General features: G+C 37.8%; 1 protein-coding gene across 2 annotated transcripts in view; it reads left to right on the top strand.

Moving 5' to 3' along the window:
* Window positions 1-23530, top strand: part of LOC145979335 (alpha-tocopherol transfer protein-like) — a 236394-nt gene that overhangs the window by 158711 nt on the left and 54153 nt on the right. Inside the window, exon 2 of one of the 2 annotated variants that reach the window (XM_083112193.1) lies at window positions 4159-4333. The exons of the other annotated variant lie outside the window; for it this stretch is intronic. Within the exon in view, the coding sequence (XP_082968319.1) occupies window positions 4192-4333 (142 nt within the window). The 5' untranslated portion in view covers window positions 4159-4191. The remainder of the gene's footprint in view (window positions 1-4158; window positions 4334-23530) is intronic. 2 annotated transcript variants of the gene reach the window in all.

Genomic DNA, 23530 nt, shown 5'->3' with positions numbered 1-23530 from the left:
TGCAACGTTCATTAATTTTATTTCATCAAACAACGGATGCGATTTTGAGAAAAAAAAAACTTCCTATTTCTGAAAATATGTAAAATACGATAGTCGACCTGTATTCTCTTAAAATCGTAGACCAATATGTTATCAAAAGGAAAATGAAACTATGAGTTCTATCTGTTCTATTTTCTATTGATGATCTGTTGTTTTAAGTCCACCTTGTGCACCGAAAGGATAATCGAAACTGGACCTACAGTTTAAAGTGAGGTCCAAACCACTATGTGCCTCCACCTGGTACACATGACTACAATGCGACGACGCTACCACTCCGCCATCGGGGAGGCCTCATCACTATTTTATAATTTTTGATACGGTTCGATTGGTTCGTGATTCCTATGGTTCATTTGAATGCACAGTGGTCCAAGTGAATGCAAAACCTGGCCAAAATCCGAAAAATTGAAATTTCGAAAGTAGATTTGGTACCCTTATAATTCTAGAGTAAAGGATCCATTCTATTGAAATCTACCTGATGTTACACAATAAGTGTCGCCTTCAGTTGGCTAGCAACCCTTGAAATGTGGCTATGATTTTCGTTTGTTGCAGAAAGGACTTTCCCACGTAGTTAGTTTTGTGTCTTTATAAACATTTATGGATGCCAATTTGAAACTTATTTTGTTGTTATTTTTAAGCTCTATTTATAAGGAGATACTTTTTTCATCTGGTTTAATCAAGTATTAATGTGCCGGAACTCAAGTTAGCAACAGACTTCTTATTTTCCGATACTTCTCGTTGAGTTACATAAATGCCTCAAACAAGCTCAAGTTAAGATTAAACTATCTTATGTTAGATGAATGTTTCTAGTTACAGAATCCAAAAGTAGTTTTTGCCCGTTATTGCACCATTTCATAAAAAGTCGTAAAATGCAATTGGATTCGCGACATCTTTATTCTTCTTAAGTTGGGTTGGGATGGACATCTGGGCAATTTCATTGTAAGCAGAGGGCCAAAGAAGAGGGATTTCAAGACCCAGGCATTTTCTTCATATCCCTTGTGCAGCTATGAATGTAAGAATCTAGGAAAAGTTGCCATTTGACAAAATCTTTGACGTTCAACAACAAGATTTTGCTGGCCGATCAGGCTTCAATTAAAAAAAGAAAACCACGGCTCTCACAGAAAAGTGTTGTACTATATGGTACGACTCCCAAAACTATGAAGGTAATAGATTTTAGCAGGAACGAAAATCTGGACATATTCTGGATTAGCCTCTTCAGGTTACGTTACACTTCGTGGAACTGCATGGAAAGCATGGCAGGTGTATGGACGTCCACAGGATTTTTTTCCAGCGAGGGGCAAGAAATATATTTTTCCAGAGGGGGCAAACAAGGCATATTTTCCCCAATAATAATGTTGTTCCCTCAAAAAACATTGCTTAATTAAATTTCAATTTATATCATGTTCGTGCAATAATTAACATATACGTATTATTATGGCTGAAATGAAAGTGTATGTGTGAAATATATAATTTTTGGTTGACTTTCATTTTCCAGGGGGGGCCACGCCCCCCTTGCCTCCCCAAGGGGAGATGATGGAATTACGCATCATTATAGATGAAAAACTCAATATGCTGACCAAGGCAGAAATTTATTTTATTATAAAAAATAAACTAAACGTAACGTTATAACGTGTTATAACATTATAGATGTACCAAAGCAAATGGGAAGTGGGACGTACAACGACAAAATACCTAAAAAATAAAAATGTAAATAAAAATAAAAATAATAAAATAACTCCAAGAAAGTGGTGGATATAATGGAAATAGACAGAGACCTCCTCAAGAAATGATCCTATAAGCACTATCTTATGGACTGGGCCTAGACGTGGTGAAATTTGAGATGAAACCAAGCAGAAATTTGAGCTGCGCTTCTCTCTCTATCAACATGGAAGATCAGTGGCGGCGATTGAGTTCCAAAACCGGAGGGGGACAAGGTGTCAAAATTGGTGGGGGCAAGGTCAGTATATTTTCCTTTGTAGATAAGATTTAGCATAGTAAGGGGGCAAAAGTCGCGAAAAGTGGGGGGGCAACCGCCCCCCTAGCCGCCCCTATTCGTCGCCAGAAGTATTATCGGTAACACCATACTCGGACCAATTCTCTGGGGGGGGGGGATGATGCATGTAATCCTTCGACTCCTTAAATTCAGTCATCTCTACAGAGCAGTCTGAGATAGACTATTGAAAATTAAACGTTCCCTCCTGTCACTGGCTGATGTTGAAACCGATCGAGATGGAAATTGTAAATACGTTGAACAACACATAAGTTGTGGTTTACTGTATTGTGAGTGCAATTGGTATTAAAATGTCATAATACTGTCCAATATTGTGTTCCTTTTCTAAAATGATAGATCATGTGAAAACAAATATCCATTCTGAGGTCATAGACCAAGAAGGATTTTGACCAGGTTTTCCATGCATCTGGACAACTGTGGAATTGCAGAAAAGCAAATAAGTGAACCTAATGCAAAATCCAAGCAAATATGGTTCCCTCTGTTCAACAAATAATAATGGGAGCATATTATTGAGCAAAAAATAGTATAGGGTTCCGAGCGGGGTCATGGACTAGTTAGCGCACCAAATATATAGTAAAATCACAGGTCTTTCGTACGTTCGATCCCAACCACCGAGATGAAAAAGGTTAATCTGAAGACAAGAGAGTAGTGCTCTCTCCAAACATAGTACACATCTGATTGTCTGATATCGCAAACATATTAATTTCGTATTTATACTTAGTAAAATTTTACGATGCTTTATTTTCTCTTTAACTTAAAAGTTAAATTCATGTTAATTTTAAATAGATTTAATTTAGTTTGTGTTAAGTCGCTTTCTTCCAGTTGATAAGAGTTGATTGGCAAAGAGACAATCACAAACACAAATAGACGACACAACACAACCACTCACAAAACATTATATTGGTTCTGGACCTAGGTGCTGTAAGGAATCAGCCTGAAAGAGAATGCAGTTCAAATGGAACTACGTGGAATTGAGGTTGATAATTAGCCCCGTCTAGTTCGTTGCACTTGTTTACACTAGGTGTAGTGCAGGTACATCCCGGTGTCAGGCTGGTGCAAGGAAATGACGTTCAACAAAGTAGACGGATAGCGGTGTTCAAGTTCAGAAAATTCAACAAATCTCTGTCTGCTGTTGAAAACGATCATTTTATTAGTTGGCACGCACCATGAGACCATACATCACACATTACATCACTCGAGAACGTAGTGCAACTGTGCAGATACCAAATACACCACTTGACACCAAATCAACAAAGTAGACGAGTCCGCGTTGCACCATGGAACCAACTGGACGCGCGAGTGCAGAGAGAGTCACAAAGTGCAGCGAATTGAGTACATTCAACAAAAGTTACCCATTAAAATCAGGGTTGTTAAATGTCCAGGAATTTTAAATAAATTCAATTCCTGTCCAGGAACATTTTTTTTTAGACTGAATTTAAATTCGGTCTTTTGAACCTTCTTTCCAGATCAGTTTGAATATGGTCCAAAAGCCTTTTTTCCGGATCAATTTATATACGATCCAGGAACATTTTTCAATTAAATAAAACGCAACTTGGATCGAATTTAAATTGTGCGAGAGACAAAGGTCCCCGTCCTGTTACGGAACCAAATAGAATCCATTAGAATGTATGGATTTCTGGATCCTTAATAACCCTGGAATTGTTAATTTCCAGGAATTGTAAAGAAGTTCAATTCCCGTCCGGAAGAGAAAATCAGCAAGTGTAAATGGGTTCTAGATCGTAAAGAACCTTGTTATGTATAGAGTATTTCAATTCTATCCAGGACCTTTTTTTTTTCAGGATTAATTTAAATAGGGTCCAGGAACCTTTCTTTCTGGATCAATTTAAATTCGGTCAAGGAACATTTTTTTTAATGAAACAATACGGAGCTTGGACAGAATTTAAATTGTGCTAGAAAAAAGTTTCCGGTCCTGCAACGGAACCCAATAGAATCCATTAGAATTTATGGGTTTCTGGACCATTAACAACTATGATTAAAATCCTTAATTTTTTGCAGGTAACATCTGACACAGCTAAACATATAGGTGTTGCAGGTATCGTTCAATTATGCTGCATTAATATTAATAATAATATTGTTGCTTTCGTTTCCAGATAAATTTCGTCAGTATTACCTAGGAAAGGAAAATGTTCCACGCAGAACTAACCAAGACCGAGGAGGAGAATCTTCGGAACTTCTTCAAGGATGAAGACGCTGAGCAAGTTCAGAAGGACTTGGAGTACCTCAGGGACTGGCTCATGATGCAACCGCACTTGCCACACGACATTGGTAAGGATTTCTTTGATTTGTTTCATAACGGAAATACAAATATTTTGAAATGTGACTTAGAGATTTTCTGACAACAAATGGTGGGAAAAAAGTCTATCTAGTTGACAACTAATTAAGTTCATCCTTTAAAAAAATTAAAGCTTTCCAGAGCGACCACACCCTTCACCCTGCCAGAGGAAAACCCTTGACTTCTACCCCTTCATTCCCACCCCTGTGCAACACGTTCGGTATTTTTAAGTTGTCAGTTCTGGTGTAAAGTTCACTTTATGCACAGAAAGGCTAATCAAGATTGGACCTACAGTTTAAAGTGGGATCAGAACTTGCTTGGAAATGTTCGGCACGGGACTGTCCCGAACCCCTCTGAAGATTAGAAAGTTGCACTCTTCTGCAAAATTTACAAAATCTCTAACATTACATTGTATCAATTTTTCACAGTCACATAATGGATGTGAATGCAATATTGGTAATCATCTTCTTGAAAACAGATCGAAAATACCATCCTGGAAAGTGATGGGAATTTGATTTCATTAACACTGAATTTCAATTTTAATATAAATGTAAACAGTATTATTTATTCAATATAGGAGATAGGTGAGTGGAGAAGGTTACACCATTTAGATCTGCATAACTTGTATTAATGTTCAGATATTATTAGAAAAATGAAATCTAGAAGACTTAGTTTGGGAAACCTGATGGTAAGAGACCTGTAGGATGGCCAAGACGAAGATGGAGGGATAATGTTGATATGGAAAAGAAATTGGTAAGGATGGAAAAGATTGGATTGATATTGCCAAAGGATAGGGACAGATGGAAGGCATGTGTTGCTGTAGCCATAAACCATCGGGTTTAAGAATGCTAGAGAGTTAGTTTTTTACTTAGTTATTCAAACAGTTATTAACGCTCTCTTACCCGAGCCGTACAAGAAACTTACTTACCTGAGGAGAAGGTTCAGAGGCCCACACATTTTTTTTCACTAAACTTCAAGAAAATATTTTTATTGATTTACTGCATCCATTATGTGGTACAGTGTAACAATTACAAGAATTACCATCATTAATAACAAAACAAGAACCAATTATTTCATTAGTGTGACACATATTTTATCATTCACTAAGCCTCAAGAAAGCCATATCAATTTTGCATCAATGTTTTTTGTTTATTTGCGAGCAGTGTATATTAATTATAATACGAACAAAATCATCATCATTACCATGGAATTGTACACTGAGTGCTATTTGGGATCACACATCCCAAAGGGGGCAACACGAATTTTGCCTCCTATGTATGTGTTACCTATAAGATTTTATGGAAAAAAGTAACAGAAACATTAAGAACATGCTAGGATACAATGTAATGTATTTTCTATTTCTTATAAACGTATCCATAGTTGAAAAGTAAAAGAAACTTTGCATCCGCCAGCCTTGTGGAAGCCAGGGTTAAAATCGTAAAATGAAATATGTCTTTTCATTTTTCTGCTTTTATAGACAGTGTAGAATACATTGGAATATTATACCTTACATGACCTGGTAAAGAAAATTAACCTTAGAATGTTCATAGTGCGTGGTATGATACGGGATATGATGGTTCTTGCTGTAATGATCACTATTTAGGAAAAAAACTATAACTTAAACATACTTTACTTTAAGTTGCAATTCAATGTTACAAAAACTCCTTTAAAAAACAACAACTATAATAAACACAATCTCCACATTGCAATATTCAAGGTTATTAGAAGTATAGGTTGGGCCAATCCGTTGTTTACACGTAATGACGAAACGACGGTAAGAGGTGAATTTATCCATGAAATGAATTCCAAATTTATGCGCTAGTGTTGCACTATGCAGATAGGAAACCATGCTAGAAACTGAACACACGAAATCGAGTACACAAATGAGCATTTCCACCCATTTACATTTTCTGGCTTCAGACAAATTGAAAATAAATATAGATAGTTATTTATTGTTATGCGGGACAGAATTTTATTGATCGGAACGGGAATCCCGACATTCGGGACGGGAAATATTCGCAATTTCAATTTCCGATAAGTTCCAGACACTTGTAATGCAGAAAACTTCAAGAATTAATACCGTTTTAAAATGACCATTCGGTATTTCCCGACTGCTCGGGGTCCAGAAAAGTAGGGAAGTCATTTGCTGTAGTCGGGATAAGAACGGAATTTTTCTTTCCGATCCCGGTCCCGACTTTTCGAGATACCGCACACCACTTGTTATTATTATTTATTTTAGTTCAGCACAAGATACATCTTCCAAGTACGTTGAACATAATATATACGTTATATACGTTTTTCAAAAGGATTCTTCGGTCAGCAAGCTTTGGATTCGTGTGGGAACGCTAACGTGAATCATGCTAATGCTAGAATCTGCAGTGCGCATTTCTGTCCAGATGATTATGTACGTAATCTGAAAAGTCAACTTTTAGGTTTACATCGAAGAAAGATCCTTAAGCAAGATGCCTTCGACTCCTTATTATGAGCAAGAATGTAGGGAGTATAATCCTGGTAAATACTTCGCCTACCATTTCTTTGCCATTGGTGTACAATTCTCTCTCGTTTTTTCCCTACATATTCACATAAAGCAATAAAAATACAAACTGCTAACTTTTCATTCCACTTTGGTTATTTAGTAAACGGTACGTGTTTGTATTTATATTTGATAAATTTACTTTGCTCTTCCGGCCATTTAAGTCAATTGAGATGATGAAGAAGTGATAAAATAGATGAATGGAAAATCACAGTTCCCCTTACTTACAAGAGCGACCACAAGAAAAAGAACCTTCCTCCTCTTCTGTTCAACTCGGACTATAAGAGAGCATGCTCCACTCCCCCCCCCCTCCACACTGGAGTACGGTTTCACAGGAGTCGCGAGTCTGCGCAGGTTTCTTTGCTTGTGGTTCCACTATAACAGTAATATAAAATTGTACGCTCACCTCACTTAGTTCTCCGGCAGTTTGTTTCTTTATACATCATATTTGGAGAAGATACAATCATATACAATTCAATCTATAGTTGTACGTACACTGTATATAACACACCTGGATGTACAGGGTCAAGGAAAACAAAGAAGTGAGCATAATTTTCTCTTCGGTGAAGATGTTGAACCTAAACCAAAAAAACTCAAATAATGAATTCGACAATGTAAATTGATGAGATTTAGTAAATCATTTGATGAAGTGAACTAATTCTGAGTGGACTAATCGCAAAGGACATAATCAGCTCAGATCCTATTACTTCTTCATGGTATGTGACGTAAAGTTCCCGCCCAACCGTTTGACGGCGTTAGTGGTTATCGCATCTCCTTTTCCACAGCCTGTAGTACACAACCTCATCTAGACAATGTTCTTGTTCTGGTGTTTAATATCTGCATACTGCAACACTGTCGTTTTGTCATTTCACGTGAATTCACATTGAAGTGATGCATTCACTTGGCCGGTTAGACGTCATCGCACGCAAAAACTTCAACCGTTACCATGGTTTTGAGCCAGGGCTGGCAATATTCACAGTCTATTTTTGCATTTTCTTATCTTCTTCTGAACCTCTGTCATTTTCCTGCAAATGTATGAAAGGTTAGAGATATTTGTAAGAAACCTGGTATCAATTGACTTTGCTAAATGTGTATGATATGAGGTGGTGGATCAGTTAACGTGTCTACCCTCGGGTATCTTATCGGCAACGTTTTGGTAGGGAGAGATCCAAATCTTTGAGAAGATTGAACCTTGGAAAATGCAATCTCACTTCAACCCAAGGTTCCAATTATCCTTGAACGTTGACCAGGTACAAAGAAGTAACCTTGAGTAGAAGCAGTACACGATCCTCTGTAATTTCGTTTTCCTACGTGCAACCATGTAGTGCTTCTTTTTGCCAAGGAGTTAGAAGGGCAGAGAGGTAATTGTGCATTCAAACAAAAACAGAAAGAAGAACTTAACAGATTGAATTTTTTACAATTCTGACGTGTCTGGTGTTTCCTGACCACACTTATACAATATATTTGTGATGAGAAGGTCGACTCATGTGAAATGGTAAAACGCCTGTTGGTAAACCCCAGGGGGAGCCACTCCGCGACTTGCACGTTATTGGCTAGAGCTTGTGACGTCACCAAGCGGACACGAGCGGTTGAAAGCTATGCGTAGAATGTAGCAGATGGCCCATGAAACGCTGTGTTTTCATGCATCTTTTGATATTATACACCAAAGCTGTTAATTTGATTTGACAGCAAGAGATCAAATACGCGATAGAAGAATACATTTATTCCAAAACAATGCATAGTTTATTTTTTGCGTGATATCTTGTCCCTGCAGGCTGTAGTCCACTGCCGGCTTTTCTTTCCAGCTAACCTATTGCATTTATTTTAAATGTCTCATTCTAAGGAAAGTTCTTGTCCGGGCATATTCTGATATGTCTTTTTACTGAATGTCCTGGAATTTCCCTTTAATATTTTTACGCTACTTTTAACATTCTCCAGTTGATCGCCACGATGAGGATAAATTTGTTTTTGTAATTTAGCGTCTTCTTCCACTTTTGGCTAATCGCGACGAAGAGGATGAGTGATGATTAGTTTAAATTGATGAAGGGACACTCGTAGCAGGCACGTATCCAAGGGGGAGCTTAGGGGGCTCGAACCCCCCAAAAAGTTTTCTGTTTACAATAGATAAAATGAGGTATTTGGTTTCTTGTGGTCGGAAATAAAATAATGTGACGATAATTTAAGGAGAGAAATAATTATCGAGTCAAGCACGTATCCAAGGTGGGAATCAGGGGTCTCCAGCACCCCCTTCAGGAAATTACGCTACATAAAATTAGGTTCATGGCTTCTTAAATAATGTGATGATAATTTGAGATAAATAATTATCGAGGCATGACACAGAATGTTCTATAACCCTGTTATTGTTAATAGCGCGTATCCAATGTGGAATCAGGGGACAGGAGCCCTCCTTAAAATTTTTCAGTTTGCACTACATAAAATTAGGTTTTTGTTTTCTTGAATAGTGTGCCGATGATATAAGGAGAGAAATACTTACCAAGGCAATACGGAGACTGTTCTATAACCCTGTTGTTGATAATATTGCATTAAAACTTTTTTTGAGCTTTCGGTGTTGTCGCTGCACTATGTAAAGACTTGTCAGCATTTGGAAGCTGCAAACGTAGCGCCACACGTAGGGCGATTCATGGTAATTTTTTAATCTCTGGAAAGCGCGAGAGGGAAAGTTCATGAATAAGAGAAGGAGTCGAAATACTGGTAACATTAACGAATCGTTTTATCTGCGGAACATTCTAGAATATAATGAGGTTAAAATACGTGGCTTCAATTTCCAAGTTGATCTGTACAACAGAATCTGTTAATGAGAATTCAAAGGTAAGTGTGACAGTTCATTCATACTGTCGATTGGTGATCCGTCAGTGTCCATTGGTGGCTTTATAAGATCTAGTGATTCTAAGATGAAATGGACTAAATACCGTAAAGTAACGAAGTCTACTATTAGTTCCAGTTGGGGTCCAAAGCTGAAGACATTGACGACAGCGGATCTTCCGGAGCCTCAGTGTAGTGCTAGTTCGGGTCGAGGGCCGAAGGGATCAACAACAATCCAACAATCAACAACCAACAATCTGTGTATTACTCTGTGCTAATTGTGATCCACATGGATTTGTGATCATCCCTTCATCCATTTCATCTACTCACCATTCATTTTCATCTTTGCGATTAGCCAAGAGGTAAATTATACTTGAAATAAAACAAAAGTAATACAAATACAAAAAAAAAATAATGGAACGATTATGCTGTTACGTTTTCCTGTATTTTAGGCACGTTGCATTTACCAGCCAACAGTCAGAGATTGCTTTTCGGTCGAATGATACTTCTAATAATCGGAGGTAAATGCAAGCTGAGAATTATAATTTGGTCTTTTATCCACCTGAGTTGAGGATCTAAATTTTTAAATTTTATTTGTAACAATATTTACTACTGCGAGGAATTAAAAAAAAAAAGGAATTTTGGCACTGGCTTCCTATTCTGCAATAGTTACATTTGTTGTAAGAACATAATACATTAATTTACTTTGTATAAATATTACATTATCCATCGCTTTTCCTAATTAAATCTCATACCATATCCAACACACACATAAAATGTGTTTTACTAATAATACAGTGCGCAATTAGAAAATAAGTCTTGTGAAGCAACACAAATATGGCCTCCCCGATGGCCTAGTGGTAGCGCCGTCGCCTTGTAGTCAAGGGGGTCCCGGGTTCGATACCCGGTGTAGGCACATAGTGGTTCGGATCCAACTTTAAACTGTAGGTCCAGTCCCAATTAGCCTTTCTGTGCAAAAAGCGGACTTAAAACGCGAATTCAATCAATCAACACAAATATGAAATATTAAATCTATTTTTTTTATTTGGTTTATTTTACTTCACTTTTCTGCAACTTTTGGCTAATTGCGAAGATGGGGACGAGTCGTGATGATGAAATTTATGAATGGACATTCACAAACATCCATACCCAGGCCGGGATTCGAACCTGATTTCCTTGCCAGGGCATTTGCTTTTATACAAATTTAGCGATCTTAATTACACGTAGGCTAGATAATGAATACATGCTTTTATATCTCTATTCTTACACCGATTTTTACCTACAATATTAATTTAATATTTATTAATTAATATTATTTTAATTTAATATAATAATAATATAATTATTTTAATTTAAGCGTTTATATTATTATTATTATTTCTGAGACACTTGGTTCGCCCTCCCCGAAATAAATGTTTAAATACGTGCCTGACCAAAACTGTTAATTTAATTTGATAACAAGAGATGAAATACGCGATAGGAGAATACATTTATTCCAAAACAATGCATAGTTTTTATTTCATCATACATTATTTTGCGTGATTTCTTGTCGATGTAGTCCACTGCCGGCTTTTCTTTGCTGCCGACCTATTTATTGCATCTGTTTGGAGAGACTTATTTAAATGTCTAATTCTAATGAAAGTTCTTGTCCGGACATATTCTGATATAACTTTCTCGTGAATATCCTGGAATTTTTCCTTTAATATCTTGCACAACGAAGTCATAACGCTGGGAGCATTTGCATATCTTTCTCCGTGGAAAAGTGCAAATGCAATCTCAAACTGTTTTATGGTGTCCATCCATTGATCTGATGGAACTGTAAGCCCTCCACGAGATATAATGGCTATCCAATCACTGTCACTGGAACTTTCGTCAGGAATTGGAAATGTTGTGCCTGGCTTTCCCAAATGTTTGTTGATATGGCGACACTTGTGTGCGATATATCCACCAAGATAACGCAATGCATCCAAATTAACGTCTTGATCACATTGTAAAGTTGTCGAGTCTGCATGTAAGGTCTCATGTGAAAGTAAGTCTAGATCTACTGTAACCTGTGACGTGTTCTGAAAAGATGTTACATTTTTCTCGTCAACAATTCCTATAAAAAGTTCATTAGTTATAAAATCTTTTAAGTTTTCTTCTTGATCTTCGGTAGTTTCTGCACATTCCTGGCGTTTTTCAGAAGCAGAAACTGGAGCACTTGTAGAGAGGGGAATGTCGTAAGCATTTCCTGTCATAATGAGCAACCGAATTCTATTGCGCACCTCGAAAGGTGACGGGCAATTATGAAAAATGCCAAGACCTCGGATTCGTGAAAACAAATTTTCTAAACAGTCCTGGTTCAGATGGGAGGTAAGAATATATGGTACGTTGAATGCTTTGACTTCTTCGAATAAACCAATCACAGATTTTATTGATATTAGGAAACCTTTTTGAAATGGAAGTATGCTACTTCTCTTTCCGACACGCAATTGTGAGCAAATTTCTGCAAACCTCTTTATGGTATTTTCTTGACTTTGGATATTAAGACCGTAACCACTACGCAATGGCGTTTTGTTGTCGTAAGGACGTCTAGAATTTAATACGTCGAAGGCATCATTTACTAGTTGGAAGAACTTTGCTTCACGGTCTTTGTGTAACACATGTTGTATGGCGCATGCTGTGTGGCGAGATAATAATCTTGCAGCCATTTTTACATTTTGACGGGCACGACCTTTCACAATTATGTGAGCATCTGTTATGTGATGAGTTACTGTCAGTTCTGATGCCTGGCGTTCCAGAAGTTCTTCTATGAGACTTCTCTTTATTACTGTACCACTGGGTAAAATAAATTCCTCGTCTAAAAAATGGTTTCGCAAAAGCTTTAGAAGATGGGGGACGTCGTAGAAAAACCACACCTTCCTGTTAGAGTCAACAGGGTTCGAAAAAAAGTTTTCGATGTATCAATACACAATTCCTTCGCCACCTTGGCATTCTTTCCCCCCATATCACACGTGACTGCTACAATTTTCAATCCTGATTTCTCACATTCTTCGATAATATTTTGAAGCAATTTACTTGTCATGGTTATATCAAAATCATAATACACAGGTTGCTTCCACTGAACGCACAAACCTCTAAGCATGACTACTTGGACATTATTATGTGGTCCTAATATTTTATCATCACACGAATCGTAGCAGATGCGACAGTCAATATTCATTTCGTCAAACGAAAGTACAGTAAGGCGTTCCATGTCGCTAAAATCACTTGTTTTAGCTTTCAATAAACATAATATTTCATTTAAAACTCCAGGTCTGCATTTAAATGATTTAGTCCACTTTTGAAGAGTTGAACGTCCAGGAAGTGGAACGTTACGTTTTCTCAAAAATGAATATGATTTTGTTGAGAGAGCCCTCAAAGCTAATGCATTTGCAATGTCTTCTGAATTCCACCTCACTCGTTTCCCTTCACTTAACAAGCACTTAACCTGCCCTTTTGTAAAACACCTGGACAATATTTTGTATACTTCCTTATTCACTACCTTGTTTTTATAAGTCTTTGTCAATAGCACTTTCCGTGCATTCTTCACAGAACCTAAATATTTTGCTTTCTTTAAAGCTGCATCGTATTTCTTTAACGCCGTGTCTTTCGCTGAATTAATCTTCTTTAAACGTTCGATTTCAGATCTTAATTTGTTAATTTCCTCACGAGCTTCAGTAACTTCCTGTAACTTTATGATAGGTTGAGTATTAGTCATTTGACTGCATTTTAGTTTAATTGGTGAGAGTCCCTTTAGCTTCGACATTGCCCTGATTCTTATCTCTCTTGATTGAAGGCGCTGTCTTCTTGCTTCAACCTAAAAAAAGACAATATTGTAAGTATCACAATAATTGCTAAGTTCATGGTGGGTGAGAAATAACTCTCTATTAAAACTTAAATGAAGTCATAGTCATGCAAGGTGGTGCCCTTTCGTATTTTGCACGCACTGTTCGTGACTGACTCGACATCAAATTACCGGGACGTTGGCTGGGTTGTCGCGGTCCACATGAATGGCCAGCAAGAAGCCCTGACCTCACCCTACGTGACTTTTAAGTGTTGAAGTGGGCGAAGGAAGAAGTTTATAAAACAAAGCCAAAGACTTTGGATCAGTTGGAGAATTGCATTCGGCATGTTCTGGCACATGTGGAATTTTAACAATTGTGCCTATGTGAACTTCTAGCACTTGTAAAGTTGTGCCATTCTACTGTGCGACGTATAACTGGTTCCATTAAAATCGATCAATTAATATTATGGTTATTAAATATTTCTAATTATGAGTTATTTTTCACCCACTCTGTAGTTTATTAACACTTTCATACAGATGGTATGTATTTGTATGTTAGCTATTTTACGTTACTCTTCAGATTCTCCAAGTTGATTGCGATTAGGATGATTTTGTAATTGTGTTTTTGTTATTTAGCATCTCTTTCCTTCCATTTTGGCTAACGATGAGGATAAGTGGTGATTATATTAAATTGATGAAGAGACACTCACAAAGAACACTCATGCCCACGCTGGAACTTGAACTCTGGAACTTCGGTATAAAGATGGAAAAACCGGGTCTTCAGCGTGGCAGTCAGACGCCTAACCGACTGGACCACTGTGGCTCATTTGAGCTTATATAAAATAAATTCAATTCAATCCAGAAACACAAAGTATTAGATTTTGTATGGTGTCTTTAAATTATATATTTATTTATGCTATGATAAATATATATTGTAATGTGACTGACTCTTTACGTTTTTGGTGCTTGTTCGCCTTCCCATGACAATATATTGTGTTATAATATTATAATTAAAATATCATTGATATAACTTTATTCGTTTTGATACGTATGCATTACAATGATTCGCTTCTTTAGCTATTATCTACAACCTCAATGTTTGACGAGAATGTTCAAAGGATGTGCAAGGGCAAAACGTCTGTTTTATAAGTCGTATATTAAATTTTCTCAACTAATTGTATAATACAAATTTGTCTACAAACGAGCACAATGTGAATACAAGTGTAAATTAAAATTAGTGTTGGCTATCCACGGGATAATCAAAGTATTTATTTCTCGGTGATGTTTGAGCTTCAAAGCTGAAAGGGTCTATATTACTCTCAATATTTAGTAAATAAATAACCAGAAACTGAGTTTTGATCGTGTAGTGGTTTTTAGAAGTTACACATGTGATGATGTGGAGGGCGTTTGGAGTAATGTGGAAATAAGTCTGAAGTTTGGAGAAACAAATTGAACCTCTTTAATTTGAATAATTTATGAAAAGTTAATTGTGCAACTCGTAAGTTGCTGCTGTCTAAGGCATTTTAAAAGCGTGGATAATAATAAGGCTGTTAAACATAACATTTCCAACCCAGTATTAAGACCAACACTAAGTATGTAACAATAAAATTGTAATGACCATTCTTGACCTATCTCACACGGGTAAGGGCAAAGAACCATTACACAATCTAAACTTAACTTTACATTGATTTGATTTATAGAAATGCATTACTTACAGATTCTTGTGATGTGCTTGGCATTCCGTGCCAATTAGGAACGTGCTGATTTGGAACTGCTTCGGCTCGAAGTTCTTTTTTCAAAGGCAACCCTAATAATTCATTTTTCAGGTCTCTTTTGTAATCTTCAGGTAAAAAGTGAACTGAACATACACGTGAATTGTTAACGTTAAACTTCTCTCTTCGTTTGCAACGATTCACCCATTCCTGCTGCAGCAACTTATTTTTTGGGAAGCAATGGTATTTTATTCCAGACGATTTCCTTCCATTATTTTTGCACGTGGCAACAGAACAGACAAGATGATTTGTACTCATTATACGGGCACTTCAAGAAAAGGTGCGTACACATAAAAATCAATACATTTATGGCAAGCTTCCGTAAACGCTAACGAAGTAAATTCCATTCTGTCCGCTTAATGACGTCATAGCGCGCACAGCATCATGGGAATAAATCTCGGAACCTCGGGAATGGCATACCTTATAAAGGTACCTTGGGTAAACCCTTTGAAAGATTTGTGACATTCTGTGTTTTTAGTCCTAACTAAGTTTAATCGATGTGTATTATAAAATTTCGAAATAGAGAAACAGATATTGCATAGAGGTGGAGCCATAAAAATTGGCAGGCTTTAAACATTTATAGACATGGTCAAAAAGGAAAAGCTAAAATGGGAATCCAATCAGAATATACGGGTATCGATTTTAAGTAACTGAAAGCCAGTTGTATTTTAAATATTCACTTATCATACTGATTTTTTTCTAACAGCATTTTCATATTTTCATGTGTTTCCTTCATGTTCGTTGTACACACTAACGGGACAGAAGGAAAGTTGTTCCCATTGTGCAAAAGATCTCCGTTCAAACTAGTTTTCGAGGAATCTGTGAACAGTCTCCGCTGTATTGTTTCATGTTCACGATCAAATAGATCCATAACATCGCAAATATTATTACAATACACTTTCGTTTTCTCTGGAATTAAAATCTTCACATTCCCTTCCTGTCGGTTACGAAAGAAACACACTTTTGTGTCTTTCTGAAGGAGATTCCAACCTTTCAGCCTACTGTAGATACCAACAGTTCGACCTATTTTTTTCCACAATTTCAAATCCCGAACAAGATTGTTTAATTCACGTTGTGTTAGCAGATGAGGTTCACAGGAAGAGGCATCGAAAGTAGAATGACCTTGCATCTCATTTTGCACTTTGGTTGCTGCCTCATGTTCCCATCCATCTTCTATTTTCAAAGGTGTACGGCATTGTTGTACAGGCACTGGCATCACAGCAGATGGCAAATTTGGTTACTTTACTGTTTATTTGCATTAACTACTTATTCCTTTTACCTTTATAAAACAGAAATAACAGTCTGATGAATAATCTCGTGGTTAAGCTACAACCTTCCATTTACATTCAAGTCACATGAAATAAAAGGTTCCCTCCCCCTTTTCAATGGGATTCAGCCCTCCCTCGAAATAATATTTTCGTGCTTCATTTTGCGTCTATAAAGGTTAAACTGTTTGTTCTACCTCTGTTCGAAATCATTTAAAATACATTACTTATCACAGAAAAAATATCTGAAATTCGAAAAAGCAATAACTAAAAAATCTCATTGTGCAAACACTGTGGGTGATAGATAATTCTGAGTTCATATATGAATTCAGTGTAAAAGTTTAGATTAGAAACACAATATACGTTTCATGTGTCAAAAACTGTTCCCCAGTGTAATTAGTCCTTGGTGTCTTATCTACAATAACGGGTAATCTAAAAACCTACACAGAATTCTCCTGCTAGACTTTCAATTTGCAATCAGATGGTACTTTTTTTCCTTATTCATCAGTCTTGATAACGAAGTTCACATTGGCTTTACAAGAATGTAGCCATGAACTAAAACCATGGCTTGTCAATTAGCCACTTTCGAAAGGTGCATGATTTACCTTTATTTATACATCTTATTGATGTTCCATTTTATAAAAAGAATAATAACTCTTATATGGAGGTTTGTATAAGTATTTTTAAAGTTATGTTTAAAACAAAATTGCGAATTTATTGAAAGTGGAATAACTCAAGAGCTGTGTTACGTTATAGTAATATTGTTATCTGTTTCCGAGCTAGGTTTCACATTTCACGTTACTCTCAGGGTATTAGAGGTGTTGCCATATTCTGTTCTTTGAACATTTTCAAAGGAACGTAACATTCCAAAAGGCTGCGCTACGCCTTGATTTATTTTCCGCCATTACGTTTGATATATTTATGTTTGTATTTACTGTTAGTTATTGAGTTCATCGTCATGAAAGTTGTGTTGTGTAATATTCATTGTAGACAAGAGAAATACGAAATTCCTATTTCTCAAATGCCACACGTTTCATGCAAATCAGATTGTTGGTTCGTGTGATGCAGCTATTTACAATCGTTCGTCTTTAATATCAATATGGATTTTAAATCAATGTACTTTATATCAATTTCGTAAAAATAATTTTCATTATTACAAAATGTAGTAAAAATCAACTGCACCTGTCAATAATCCGAATCGACCCAAGAACCCACCCAAAGAAAGGTCTTTGTCAAACCGACAACGAAGTTACCAAGGTACCCAGTTCATCTGAACCAAAAATTAATCCTCTTTACATATACCAGAATGTTCCGGAAAATTTGGAGTATTGGGAACGTTTCTGAAACTAGCAACCTGACTGGATACATTGTTGTCACTATATCCAAGAGGCCGGTGTCATTCGCCGAAAGAGACAGATCCCCTTAGTCACAGAGTTAGAGAATACTCAATTTTTGGAAAGATAATTGAACTGAGATTATTGTGGATCAACGTACGATAATAGCGGTGAGGTTTCTGTAAATTGTAGTGATTAATACCAGGTGGTTATAATTAAAGTGACGGTGTTCAGAGTGGTACAGCACGGGCTGTAATGAGAGTAGCAGTCTGAAACTTCGTAGATATGATAATGAAGCAATGCGCTCGCGAATTATGCAAAAAAAAGTTCCAATTCTCGCCACCAGGGTAAAAAATGGCGCTGTAAGCAGTCAAAACGTGGAATTTTCCGTAACTCTGACGTCAAAGTCGGTGACATTGCCTAACCATTGTGTGAGCTCCCTGGTTGTTGTTGGTGACGCTTGTTGCTTTTTCCTTTAGTAATGTTCATGTAATTCGAATAGTGAAATTGTAGCGATATTTTATTACAAAGAGTATTGTTTTCTGCGATTTATATTGTTTTTTCTGTAACTATACCAAGTTTTGACTGCTTACAGCGCCATTTTTTACCCTGGTGGCGAGAATTGGAACTTTTTTTTTTTTTTGCATAATTCGCGAGCGCATTGCTTCATTAGCATATCTACGAAGTTTCAGACTGCTACTCTCATTACAGCCCGTGCTATACCACTCTGAACACCGTCACTTTAATTATAACCACCTTGTACTTCATTTACACTGTCCCAAGGGAGCTCACAGAGGCCATAATTTAAAGATCCCATAATTCTACCGCATAAGTAAATTGATGAAGATGCCGTGATGTTATATGGCTTAGTCTTACAGTAGACACAGGGAAATTTGACGACCAAAGTGGAGGTCTCGAAGAAGCGAACGAGCCACTCGAAATCTCTAGGACATCATTGGGCACCGCAAAGCGTGACTTTAGGATGGTGTTTGGCAGAAGATTCAAAAGAACACAAGTAAAGTTCGAACCACAAGTTGGAAGCCAGAAGAAAGAAAAAATCATGCAAATCAAATTGCATAAGCAATAAAGGAATTTAATATGAAATGTGACGTCATCAGAAAAGTTTCCAACTATACGAAGACCAAACAGAAAAAGATGTAACTACATATTATTTTCTAGTGATGGCGTGTTGAGAGTAAACGGATATTTTGGAGTTGTAAGAAGAATAGAATGGATAAGGTAAGGTGAAGTCCAAGACATGTATTGCCATCCTGGAGGTGCCAATTTTCCACGTACAGAAAGGGAATGTCAAATGACAACTGAATTTTCCAATTTTGTAAGAATGATAGTTCCCATTTTAATATCGAGGCCTTGAATCTGTTTAAAGAAGGAAATTATGAAACTTGGAAACTGGGAAGAAGACCTGATAAACAATTGAAAGGGTGTATCTGTAGAAAGTCTAGGACAAAAGAAAGATAACTAGAGAAAAGCGATTGAGAAGTAATGTTGTTAGATATAATATTGAATAAAGTAAGGAAGAAAAAAGAGAAAATAAAAGAATAGAACGAGAATTCCACAATCCTTTTGCCCGCCTAACAATACCTCAATGAAACATCGCAAGAAATTAAAACCGTAAAGCCGGATTTAGACGAAAGCTTTTCCTTTAACATTTTTGCTAGGATAAATGCTACGTATGTAAATGCTTCCAAAAATCTTATAGCAGGTAGCACTTTACACGAAAGCATTTCATGAAACATTTCGGTTAGCTGTTAAGATTACATTATATGATACATACAGCACGATAAGAACATCGAGTTACACCATATATGGCGAGTGCACGGTGTTTACAATTGAAAAAAAAAAATTCCATACGTGTACAGTAAACGTTGTAAAGTATATATTTAATCAGCGCCATGCTTCTCTAGCTAAAACCATTTAATACGGAGCGTAATTCCTCTCGGTTGAATAATTATCGTGTTTTAAAAATTTGAAGTGATACGTTGTTTACATCTCACGCGGCCTCCAATACAACTGTACTCGTGACATGGAGGTCGCTTCCGATTGGTTATGAGTAGGTGGAATGGGCGATCCTAGAACTACCCCTCCCCTCTTTTTCCTCACCTTAATGGATTTCTCTCGTAAGGCACGAGCAGTGTTGCCAACTTCTTACTCGAAAAATCACCAAGGTTTTTGTTTTATGCACTAAACTAACCTACAATGAGAGAAAAATGGAGAGAAGAAAAGCTCTGGTATTACTTTTTAAGCTATTTTTTATGCTAACTCGTTTTTTGACCCACATTTGAAATGACTTACGATATTTTCCTATAAGGCTACCTCTCTTTTACTGTAAGGCCCCCCCCCTTTCCCCTCTTTTTTAGTGTAATCTACTACGACCTGCTAATAGGCTTTTGCTCTCAGCGTAATCCGTTTTTTACGGGGGCTAAACTAACCTACAATAAAAGAAAATTAGACAGAAGAAGAAAAGCTCTGACATCAGTTTTTTTTAAGCTATTTTTTACCTTCGGCAAATTTTGCTAACATCGTTCTTTGACCTATATTTGAAATGACTTACGATATTTTCCTATAAGGCCGTCTCCTCTTACTGTAAGGCCCCTCAGTGTAATCTACCACGACCTTGCACTCTCAGCGTAATCTGCCACAATGTTTTGTTATTAAAACTCTCAGGTGTGATCTTCTACAATGTGTGTGTGTGATAATCAAAATTTATTTTTTGTTAAGGAAATCCCTGGCCCCCAAAAAAAGAAAAATATCCCGCCAGGGGTGCGTGGTGCCCAACACAGTTCTAATGGCCACGGCTAACAAAGTCGTGCCTTTGTAGAGTTTCATGGGGTTTTTTTTTTAACCCCCCCATAACTCCCTACAGAGGACCTCCGTGTGTAATGTGTGTGTTTTATGAATAAAGAGAAGAAAAAATTTTGGTTAAGAATAGAAAGTGTAAGAAGTAAAAAAGTTTCCGTAGGGTGCTGCATCTGAAAGAAAAAAAATATCCTCAAAATAGTGTACATAATATGATAGAAAAATATAAAAAAAGTGTGAATGCAAAAATTAGTGTGAATGATTGTTTTTTTTAAAAAAACGATAGAAAAATATAAAAAAAATGTGAATGCAAAAATTAGTCTGAATAATTGTTTTTTTTTAAAAAAAATAAAAAGTGGTGCAAGAAATAATACGCATTTTTTTGATGTAGAAGTCTAATGGTGCGAGCAGATTTCTTCCTCGTCATGACATCCCCATTCTCGGGTGTGGATGTTGCAGTCCAGTAGCCTCAATTTGGTGTCGTGGGGATCAAGCGCCACTTTGTTGATTGTGGATGTACGCAACTGGTCGATGGTGCTCGTGATCCGATGTTCGGTCATGCGTTTGATTTTTTTGTCGAACAAGCACGACTTGTAATGTTCTACGGTCAGTTTGTTTGTGCTCGAACGCCCCACCCCCTTTGCTTTTTTTATTTCGGTCTCGTCGTGGATTTTGATGGCGTACATTTTCGCTCGAAGACCAGCAAACTCTGTGATGATGCGGCCGTTGACTTCATCCTTCATCTTCCCGATCGTCATTTTCTGGCTGTCGTTGAAGAGAGCGTGATCTTTCGGATAGTTAGAGAAGTCGAAATGCTGGCTCATGTTTTTCAGATCTTCGTATAGATCGTCGGTGTGGATGTTGTACACCAAGCTGTCCGTGTCGGTGTACGCCACCTCGATCGCCTCTCCATAGCGTGGTTTCATGATGTCGTAGTGAAACTTGTACATGGCCAGCTTTGACAACTCGAGGATCGCGACTCCCACGGCGATTGGTTTGTCGAATGTTATGTTTCTGAGAGCACGTTCGATCAATACCAACGTGTCGCTCAGTATCGTGAAGTTCTTGTACGTGGGCTGAGCGACGAGCTTGTTTATTTTCTTCGGGTCGGAGACCAAGTTGATATTTCTTCTTTTCCTCGCATCTTCCATGCTCTTGCCGTAGATGCTGTTGTTCATTAATTTGTATAGGTCTTTGTCTGCGGAAGAAGAAGCTGATGCTCGACGTTGAGTGTTGCCGTCGATATAGGGTGCTAGCCACCTGGTCTGTCTAAACTTCAATCCCGAGTGCACGTGCGTCAAAACCAATCCATGCTGGAGGTAGAATTGTAGGAGACGATAATGCACCACGTAATTCTTTTTGCTCTTGAAGGTGAGCATCAGCTTCTTCTCCGGAGCCGATTCCATCACAGGTGCCATCGCAAATCCATGGTGTTCTCGATGAAGCGATGCAGGATATTCCAAATCTACTTTCAGGAAACATCCATTTTCATGATCTTCGCCCCATTCCAAACAATCTTGAAGTTCCTGCTCGCTCATCCATTCGTATTCTCCGATGGGCAGAGTCTCGGACATGGCATAACCATACAGGTTGTTCATGTCCCAGTATGCCAAGAAGTTTGTCGGTTTCTCTGCATCGAAATCGACAACATATGAATTGTTGGCTTTGACGTATCGAAGGGGGCACTGGACGATTCCACCGCGTTTTGCCTCTTCGACAAACAAAAGTTGATTGACGTTCTTGATGAGTTCTATCTTCACCTTCGTGGATTTTAACATTGCCTGCCAAGAATAACCCGGTGTGGTGTAGCTGAAAGCGGGGTCCAAACCATATGCTGCCATTCCTCTCGAGCGATGGAGATGAAAACGGTCGCTCAATAGCGTAACATCCAGTTTCAGATACACATCGTGATAGTCGGCCATGGTTTGACAAGAGAATGTAGACCACACGAGCTGAGCATGATGGTAGTCCTCTTCGCTGCAACGGGTGTCGCTAAGACGACTGTAGAATGCTTCTCTCGGTGGTAACGATGTATCTGAGAATTTGGAAGCATCCGTCATGTATTCGTACGGGTAAACACCCTTGCGTCTCAACAGTGCTAAATGTTGGTCGCCGAAACATTTCCTGGTGGCGATCAAATCATCGTCGGTGAGTTGAGACGCAAGTGTCGCCAAACTCGAAGACAGAAAGTTGTAGGAGTCCAAGAAGCGAATTTCTACGTGATTGCCATTTCCAACGTCCACCTTCTTGCTGAATGAAATGAATTTCTCATTGGTGCGAGCTATGACGCTAATGGGTTGAGCGTCGCATCCCATCTCCTTTATGAAGATTTTGGCGTCGTAGCCCTCCAAATTGTGAATGAATACTGGAATAAAATTCGGTTTCTTGATTTGTAGATTACAGTTGTTACACAGGGGGGCTACATATTTTCCTGTGTGATGGTTATGGTGGCGAACTTTGACATTTTCGAGGGTGAAGTTACTTTCGCACACACCACACTGAGAGGCAAGGTCGTATGCTTCCTCCTCTTCCTGGGTAAGAGGCTCCATTGCTTTGTCTTCTCTTAGTAGAGGAGCGAATTGTATGGCCATCCGTTTCAAGGTTTGAACGAATATTTGTGGAGCATCATTGCCACGATGTAAAATAAGATTGTCTGTGTTGTTGACTATCAATCCAAAAGCGCAGGCTTCGTGATGTAGAATTTCGGTGGTGCTCGATGTGCTGGGATTCGGTTCGCATGTGGCGAGCGGAAGTTGGAAACTTTCAAAGTCGGCGCATATCACCAAGGGATGCCAGAGTAACGCCTTGTAGTTGGAAAATGACATGTCATGAGAAGGCATT

The sequence above is a fragment of the Lepisma saccharinum genome, chromosome 26 (genome assembly GCF_977018435.1).
Source record: "Lepisma saccharinum chromosome 26, izLepSacc3.1, whole genome shotgun sequence".
Lineage (NCBI taxonomy): Eukaryota > Metazoa > Arthropoda > Insecta > Zygentoma > Lepismatidae > Lepisma > Lepisma saccharinum.
Note: the sequence above shows the minus strand (reverse complement) of the source record. Positions and strands in the feature narration are given on the sequence as shown.